This window comes from Wolffia australiana, chromosome 14 (assembly GCF_029677425.1).
Source record: "Wolffia australiana isolate 7733 chromosome 14, ASM2967742v1".
Lineage (NCBI taxonomy): Eukaryota > Viridiplantae > Streptophyta > Magnoliopsida > Alismatales > Araceae > Wolffia > Wolffia australiana.
The window spans coordinates 10,028,259-10,038,030 of record NC_135848.1 but is presented as its reverse complement, the minus strand read 5'-3'; the positions used below and the strand labels follow the sequence as shown (position 1 = coordinate 10,038,030).

Sequence of the window (9,772 nt, the reverse complement as noted above, 5' to 3'; positions counted from 1 at the left end):
ATGGCAGTCGTAATGTCAAATCATTAATCTGACTGGAATTGGTGGACTTGGGTTGTTGAGATGAAGTAGGTGGATGACATATTCCCACGAGGTTGGTGGATGGATGATGAAGGACAGAGTTAGTATATTGCAGGGACACGGACGGGACGGTTTTTTCGTCCCAGGACAAAAAAATCATCCCGCCGTGAGTTTGGACGAAAACGGGGACGGAAATTCGTCCCGAGACGAACGGACGGGACGGTTTTTGTCCCTCGGATGAAAAAACCGTCCCGTCTGCATCCTGGACTGATTCCGGACGTCAGACGGGACGATCTTCGTCCCGTCATGTCCATCGTCCACGTCCCGGACGATCCGGAACTATAAGAGTAAGACAAGCAAACCGGACCCTGCAACCTTTCGGTCGTCCATCCACCACAGAGTCTGCAGTTTCGTTCCAACGGGCTGAACAGAATGATAACAGGTTCAAACGGGACTAAAGTTAGGATGTAGGGATTGGCAGGCCCAAATGTGGACGTTGACGAACGGATGGCACAATCAAGACGATGACGGACGGAACGGGACGGAACGGAGGGCACGAAGTAAGGATGGATGACGGAAGATGAGAGGAATTAAAACGATCGATGGATTGTCATCCGTCCGATCGGATCGGCAGGATCAAGAGGGTTGATCAATCAAGCAAACCGACGAGTCGACCAACCCTGCCGACGCTCTCACATGTAATCTTTAATTTATCCCGTTTAATCTTAAATTTATTGATCGACTGATGTCGCCATCGTGACATACTATATATATTTTCCAGAAGGCTGGCCCTGATACGTTCGAGCTGTCTCATATTCCGGATCTGACTGAGTGCGATCGCCGTCTGTCGGAAGATTTTTTGTGCTTCATCTTCAGCTTCCATGGCGTACGAAGGGATCCTCTTGGGCATGGGAAATCCTTTGCTCGATATTTCTGCCGTCGTGGATGCGTCGTTCCTTGAGAAGTAATGGCTGTTGGATCTGTTTTCTTCGCTTTTGTTTTTCTGTTCTGTCAACCTGATTTCTGATATTATATGTAGCCAGCTGCCGAGATCTGTTCTTCATTCTGATGACCTCTTTTGAATGATTTTTTTCTTCAGATTCACCTGATTAAGTTACTCATCGTTTCGATGCTAGATCCGGATATTTTTCTTATCCTGTCTCCGGATATTCATTCTCGATACTTTTGCGACCGCAGTGTTTGTAGATGATTCTCTTTTAGAATCCTCTGCTCATTTCGGATCTATTTTTGGGTCCCGCGGCGTGTTAATCCGTGGGTTTCTTGGCTTTATTTGTGGTTCTTCCCTCTTTGGTTTTCATTTCACCTCTTTGAGAATCTGAATTGAGTTTTCTATACCCTTGCTGGTGAAGATAACGAGAAACTCCTTCGACGTTTTGAATATTCTGAGTAGTTTATTTTTTATTTGTCCTTGTTTCCTTTAGATTGAAACATTTGGCTGGATTATGAGTTAATAATCCTTATTCTTTGACAGATTTGATGTTAAGCTGAACAATGCAATCCTTGCGGAAGAAAAGCACTTGCCAATGTAAGAATAAAATTAATATTGATGTTTCTCTCTCAGAGTTTGATATGTGCATTGTCTTTTGCCGCAAATCACCTTATTTCCTGCTAAATTCTCTCTTGAGAGCTAGATTTTTCTCGATTAGGTCTATTTTATGACTACTGAATCTAAATGACTTGATGATTTTGTTTTAATGGCATGTGTCATAGCCCATTGCAGCCTTTTATGTCGGATTTTAATTAATTTTCGTGCTAAATATATCAGGTATGATGAATTGGCAACTGAGTACGATGTTGAATACATTGCTGGCGGTAAATATTTTACGCTCCGTCAATCAGTTAATAGGTTTTCAAGAAGGCTGTTCAGCGCTCATTGATATACTTTTCATTTACATGAATTGATTTCAGGTGCCACTCAAAACTCAATCCGGGTTGCCCAGGTAGGCTCTTGTCCCCTGCCCTTGCATTTCAAAAGCTATTTCCAGATGATTTGATTGCTGAAATAGGCTTCACTCTTACAATCTTTGCAGTGGATGCTTCAAATTCCTGGTGCCACGAGCTACATGGGATGCATTGGAAAGGATAAATTTGGGGAGGAGATGAAGAAAAATTCCATTGCTGCCGGAGTCAATGTAATAAAATGATCGGCTTGCTGGAGTCTAATCGGTTTGGATCATTAGTCTATTTAATGATATTTTTAAATCAGGTACAATATGATGAGGATGAGGTTGCTCCAACTGGGACTTGTGCCGTTTGTGTTCTCGGTGGCGAAAGGTCAGAATATCAATGAGCGTTCAATGCCTTTTTTCTTCCATGTTTCTACTTTTCAATGATTATGTTGTTTGATTCTTGAAAATATTTTTTCCTTTTATTTTTATTTTATAATTTTACTGAAATTTCCATTCTCATCAAATCTTAGCCTGATGATGATACTGAAAATTTTGGTTCTCTTTTGGTTCAAGGAGATGTATTCTATTATGATTTTCTGCATAATATTAGTCATTAAATACTCATATATTCATCCTTCGTTCCATTTTCATCCTATTTTGGGGCTTATTATCTGATATCTTCTGTATTAATGATCATTTATTCAAAGCTAAAATTATATCTTCAGAACCAGATTAAAATGATCGTTATCAGGTTTTATTTCTCAATTACGTTTTAAATTTTTTAATGAGTTCTACTCGATACTTTTTTTCTCAAGTGCGATAGTAAGTATTGAGCCGATCAACTTCAAAGATGCCACAAGCTTACTAATTATGAGGGTATCCTCTGGTTTTTTTCAACTTTACTGCAAGATTTTGTTTGGTGATTTTAGATTTAGTGGTCTTAGATATTCGTTTTTGAACAGATCTTTGATCGCAAATCTGTCAGCGGCAAACTGTTACAAAGTTGAGCACTTGAAGAGGCCAGAAAACTGGGCACTTGGTAAATTCGCTTCCACCTTTTTACCTCATCTTCCGACATAATTAGTTGCATTTGTTCTTTCAAAAAAAATAATTGGTTGCATTTTTGTCTGTCAGCAGTGAAACATATACATTAATAGCAGGAATCCATTTTCATGAGAAATTTGCAACTTCATGGGATGTTCCCCCAACATTTTGCTTACAATATCGATAATGTATTTCTTCACTGTTATCAATATTCCCCTTTCGATGTCTATGTTTTTTTTACGAAAAGTATCTATTTTTGGATTGTCCACTCGTGAAACTTAACTTGTCTTCCTAAATTAAGTAGTTCACCACTCTCGGGTGATCTTCCCTTTTCGTTTTCAAGAAAAAACATAGGTTAAGTATTTTTCATTAAAATTCGTGCTTCTCTGGTTCTATTGTTCTTAACCTCAACTTTGGCGTCACTCCAATCACTTCTCGCCAACTCCTTTGTGGGCAACAGTTGAGAAGGCTAAATACATCTACATTGCTGGCTTTTTCTTGACTGTTTCTCCTGCGGCTATTCAGCTTGTGGCTGAACATGCAGCTGCTAATCACAAAGTAAGTTCTCGCGGTCATCCCATTTATTTGACTTTAAAACTGGTCCTAACTCATCTGTCTCATCCCATCTTTTTGCAGGTTTTCTGCATGAATCTGTCGGCACCATTCATCTGTGAGTTCTTCCGTGAGGTTCAGGAGAAGGCCATGCCGTAAACATCAAAACCCTTCTCTCACTCTAATTTTCTCTGACTTTATCAGAGGAACACACCTAATATGTGGAATCCTTTCCATCCTAGCTATGTTGACTATCTCTTTGGGAACGAAACTGAGGCTCAAACGTTTGCCAAAGTCCATGGGTGGGAGGTATAAGTTGACTTTGACCTTATTGTCTTCTTAGCGCCTATTTTCTGCTTTTTCTCTTAACTGTGACCGTGGACTGCGATTGTCAGACTGACGATGTCCCAGAGATTGCATTGAAGATTTCTCAGTTGCCAACGTCCTCTGGAACCGGTAAGAGGATTGCTGTCATCACTCAAGGGGCTGATCCTGTGGTTGTTGCAGAGGATGGAAAGGTCAGCCTCCTGTCTTAATTTCCCCATGAACCCTCTTGCAGTTTGCTTGACTTACCAGTAATTTCAATACCTCTTGTGATGAATGTTAACTCAATTAAAATTTTGAGCGTCTGTGTGTAGAGTTGGCAGACGGATGACGACCCATCATTCGTTCTGTCCCAAAATAATATGGTCATCCTTCCTGACCTCCTGATAGATGATGGAAGGGAATTGATGATGAGATGGCCAGATGATGATTAGTCATGGACAGAATGGATAATGAGATGGTGGGCTTCCATCCACATGTCCACTTGTCCTCAGTCCACCAACAGCAATAGAGGTAGGGTTGAGGATGGCTGACGACCTGTTGTCCCGTCCATCCCAAGATAATTTCGTCATCAATCCTGATTTCTGCATGGATAATGGAGAGGAATGGCTGTTGAGATAGACACACGATAATTAGCCCTGGCCTGATGACAGGATGAAATTCATCCACCAACAGTACTAGTGGCAGGATTGGTGGTTGGATTACGAGCCATCATCCGTTTTGTCCCAAAATACTTTCATCATTTTCTGTTCTGACCTCTTGATGAATGGCAAAACAGAATGAATGACGAGATGGATGGTTGATGATTAGCCTTGGACTGATGAGACCATCAGAGACAATCTGCCATGTTCCATCTCTACATCCATTTGCCAACAGTACTAATATGCTTGCAGACTGATGGTGATCTGTCATTCTTTGTCCCAGAAGAATTTTATCATCTGGACAGACTCATGACGGATGACAGAATAGAATGGAGGAAGAGTTGGACAGAACGATTTCCACTGGACAGATGATGAGACAAAATCTGGGCGAGTCCATCTCGTCATCCTTCTTCCATCATTCTTAGTGGTAGGATTGGTAGACGAATGATAACTCGTCAGCCATTCCATCTCAAAATAATTTCAAGATGGACATGATGGAAGATAGAGCAGATTGAACATTGCCGCGGGTGAAAGACTTTTAGCGCAATAGACTATGGAACAAATTCTATCCTGTTCTGTCCCGTCTAGACATAGTCGTTCTGTTCTTTTGGTGCGAATTTGTGCGAATTGTTCGTTCTGTTCGGTTTTCCGAACAGAACAAAAACGAATTCGAACAGAACATCGAACAGACCCGTGTTGTGTTCTTTTGTTCGCTTTGTGCAAATTTTAGTCTAATTTTGTGCGAATGTGCGAATTTTGTTCGTTTTTGTAAAAGAAAAAGAACAGAACAAAGAACAAGGGCATGTGCGGTTCTTTTGTGCGAATTTTGTGTTTGTTTCAAACGAACAGAACAGAACGACCATGTCTAGTCCCGTCTACCAACAGTACTATTGTTGGGGTTGACAGATAGATGAGGTTCTATCTTCTGCTCCATCCCAAAATAATTTTAGCATCTGTCCTGACCTTGTGGTGGATGACAAGATGGATGAATGATGATAAGCCCCGAACAATGGATGATACAAAACCTGTCACGTCCCATTCCAACGTCCATTAATCATCCATATATACCCACAGTTTTTGGTATGGTTGGCAGGCGGATGAGAAGCCATCGTTTGTTCCATCCCAAATTTTTTTATTCATCCATCCCGAACCCATGACTTGACATGGTCTTTCTGTTCTTTTTGTGCGAATTTGTGCGAATTGTTCGTTCTGTTCGGTTTTCCGAACAGAACAAAAACAAATTCGAACAGAACATCGCACAGACCCATGTGCGGTTCTTTTGTTCGCTTTGTGCGAATTTTGTTCTAGTTTTGTGCGAATTTGTGCGAACGTGCGAATTTTGTTCATTTTTGAAAAAAAAAAGAACAGAACAAAGAACAAGGCCCTGTGCAGTTCTTTTGTGCGAATTTTTTGTTTGTTTAAAACAAACAGAACAGAACAACCATGTCTACTCATGATAGATGACAGAACAGTATGGATGGCTAGATGGATGGATGATCACTAGCCCTGGGCAAATGTTGGCACAAACGCCGCCTGGTTCCAGCCTGATGTCTATTCGTCATTCAACAGTACAGCTCACAATTTTGTGAGACGGATGACAACCCATTACCCATTTCATCTGTAAATAATTTCAGCATCTTTTACGACCTTGTAACGGATTACAGAACAGAATGGATGACGAGATGGACGGATGATGATTAGCCCTGGGTGGATGGTGGGACAAAATCTGTCACGTTCTGTTCCAACTGTCCATTATGGAACTCTATTAATCATCCATCCACGGCCCCTATCTCGGTTCCCCTGGCTTCAATGCATTAGCAGACAAGAAACCTCGGTGTTTAGTTTCATATTGTAACCATGAACTCTCCCATACAGGTGAGGCTGTTCCCCGTGATCCTGCTGCCGAAGGAGAAGCTGGTTGACACCAACGGTGCCGGTGAGGCATCCATCTCTTGTTGCTTCGCTTCTTTGATGCCGATTAAGCTGCTTATTCTTTCTCCTCTTTTGTCTTCAGGGGATGCCTTTGTCGGAGGTTTCCTCTCCCAGCTGGTGCTGGAGAAGCCCATTGAAGAATGTGTGAGGGCTGGATGTTATGCGGCCAATGTTATCATCCAGAGATCTGGCTGCACTTACCCTGAGAAGCCTGATTTCCAGTAAGTACACTCAGTAACTCGAGGTTCTTCGTAATTTAGATTCCAGGAATTAGCTTGGGTTTTGAGGCGAAATTCGGATTTTTCGGCTTAGTCTCACCGCTACTTTCTGATTATCAGATTTATTTTTTTCCATGTAGTTCACTGATGTTTTAACTATTATTTGGACCATAATTTTGATTGTTTTGGATAATTTATTGGATTAGTCATACGTTTCTCAAGGCATTATGTTGAACATGTGTATGGTGAATAATGACGTTTCATTTGGGTAACAGTAGCATTTGAAAAGCATAGATAACCCTAGCCGAAGGATTTGTGAGAAATTGTGGATTCATAAGCAATGTAAAATTAGAAAACTGGGGTATGTGAAATTGGAGATCAAAGTCATTTGTTGAATGCTGTTGATTACATCTTATAAAAGTTTAGGTTGCTTCCATTATTGCGTGTTTGTTGATTGAAAATGTATAGTGAGTATGTTTGAGTGTTAGACTTACTCTGATCACTCAACACCTGGTCAAGACGTGGTCTAGACGTGCACAATGGAAAGTCAACTCTCAGAATGGGCTCACATACTTTGATTCAGATCCATTCAATGCAACATTATGAATTTGGAAAAAAAGGCACCATCAGGGTAGCGGCATACATTTTATTGGTTTCAAACCATTAAACTCATAATTTAGTTTAAAAAGCATTTAAAGTGGAAGATTAATTACATCTTTTTCTGCATTTAAGATGCAGACATTTCCTTCGTGTGGGTAATTAAAAAGGCTTTATGCTCCCAATTCTGTTTGATTTTTGGATCATATATTTTCGGCACTCGTCCATGAATGATTGCATTTGGCAAATCTCCAAGACTTTTGCCCTGGGAGTCACCGTTCCAAATATTATACACTTGATTAGTGATTGTGATTTCATTAGTCATTAAAGATGGTTTAATCTGCAGTACAATGATGTTGAATATTTGTTTAACAATATAACATTTTTTATAAATTCATCATCTCCTTTAACTTCACTGAATTTTCTCTTGCTTCCAGTTCAGATTAGACACATGACATGCAGTCTACGTTAATCCTGAAATCCAAAACGAGTGTAAAGAGATGAAAAATACGAATAAAGACTAAGAAATTTTTTTTGATCTAGGTGCCTTCTTTGTGCTTGATGCATTAAAAAAAGTCTTTAGTTGAGATCTTATGATGCAATTGTAATCTTATTGAATTTATTTTATCTAATTGAATTTCTTTATTGTAGTCAAGTATGGAATTTTCTCAAGATGGTAACAGAAAAACATGTTTTGGCTATAGAGAAGAAAATGGAGAGAGAGTAAAAAAACCTTTTAAATTATCATATTAGTGAACGATTCTTAATTTGTCATTTTTTTTCATTTTCCCGTATGGACCTTAACGGTAATTTCTATCTCCAGACTCCCATATTTGTCTGTTTACTCTTTAGTGACTAACTGAAATATTTCTGGTATAACATGAACCTTTTTATTTTCATTACATAAAATTTTAACAATTTCCTTTATAACCCCTTGGAGAAACGGGTAAATTAAATATATATATATATATTATTCTGAAACATTACGATACAAATACTGTTTAAAATTTATTTCCTAAAATCCTACATGAAGAATTCTCTTATATTCTCCTATATAAAATACCCTTGTATTTTCACCGTTTACGTCAATTTGATTGATATAAAAATTTACCAGTGACAAAAAATACACAGCCTCAGTATCTTGGAAATTTCAGGTGCTTATATAGTTTCGCCCATCAAACGTGATGTTAAAGATAAGATATCATTTTCATCAAGAATATACAAGGTAACGATAATTTTTTGTAACAGTGAAAAAAAAATTCCACCCAAAGGTAATTCATTTTAAGAAAAAAACTTCAGTGAAGATGCACTGATAGGGTTTGAACAGTCCATTGAGGACTTTCTGCGGTCAGCTTAAACTCCTAACATTCATGAAAACACAAATCTGGATTTGATTTCATTTATTTCATGATAGAGTTACACCTCAAAATTGTTTTTAATAATAAACCAATATACCAAAGTACATTTACTTCCTTACTATTCCCTAAGTACGACAGGACTGTGCTTCATTGTTAGAGTGAATCTACAGTGTGACATGTAAATCTTCTCTAACAATCATTTCGTGAGTTTGAGAGAGGAAATTTAAGACCTCAACCGTGGCATCTCAATAGCTCCTTCGGGAATTCATTATTTATATTCTATGAAAGACTCTTTTCTGAACTTTCCTCCAGAGTCAACGTTGACTTAAGGCCGTCAGGTTATCCAACTATGTCAATGCCCAATTCAAGATCCATATAAAACTTTTCATATGTTGTCCTACTTCATCTTTTTTGTAAGAAACCTCAAGATAACTTCAGGGGAATTATACATTTTATTGGTTTATGATAAAACATGAGAATAAAGTAAAAAAGGAAATTGGAGAGTATATCTATTGTAAACAATTTTTATTTATTAACCAATGCATTCGAATGCATCCGACCAAACCTTTTATAGTGTAGAATGATCCAAATCTATAATCTCTTAACTGATGTCCTTTCATGTCAAAGACTGGGGCTTCTACGTCCTACACAACTGATCACGAAAAACATTGATATACATCTTAAAACATATATTTATGATTTAATGTGTGTTTAAGTATATGATCACTATCTTACTCTCTATCATAAACCTTCCCATGTCTAAACTCATACACAAGAGCTTTTACCTTATATTTGAATAACCTATACGAAGTTCATCTTATCTAATTTGAATCAGTTTCATTGATATAACATTGTCACCAATCATGAAGATATCTGAACTTGAGGATGGCGGGCTCTGGTTACAGGAAATTTCTTGTTATGAGTACATGTAAAGGTTTCTTCAATCCTATTCAAAAAAATACTCGTACGTATGTTCTATAAAGTATTAAAATAATTTAAACTATAAGATTAACTCTTACACAAGAGCATTTACAATAAAAATGAATAAAATATATGAACTTGCTTATATTTAATTGGAATCATTTTGATTTCAATGACATTCTTACCAGTTAGAATTCATGTCTGAACTTGGGGCGGGGGTAGACTGACTTTAATCACAGGAAATTGCTTGTTATGAG

The 9,772-nt window shown here is 38.4% G+C and overlaps 1 protein-coding gene across 1 annotated transcript; it reads left to right on the top strand.

Annotated features, from left to right (window-relative positions):
* The first annotated feature begins 803 nt into the window (after positions 1-803).
* Positions 804-6,832, top strand: LOC144711908 (adenosine kinase 2-like). Its single transcript, XM_078586046.1, has 13 exons — positions 804-982; positions 1,511-1,564; positions 1,805-1,851; positions 1,948-1,979; positions 2,070-2,171; positions 2,246-2,313; positions 2,891-2,967; positions 3,433-3,530; positions 3,609-3,679; positions 3,767-3,833; positions 3,920-4,042; positions 6,365-6,425; positions 6,504-6,832. Exons 1-13 carry the CDS (start codon positions 900-902, stop codon positions 6,644-6,646), a joined length of 1,026 nt encoding a protein of 341 aa, XP_078442172.1. The 5' UTR covers positions 804-899; the 3' UTR covers positions 6,647-6,832.
* The last annotated feature ends 2,940 nt before the right edge of the window (positions 6,833-9,772 follow it).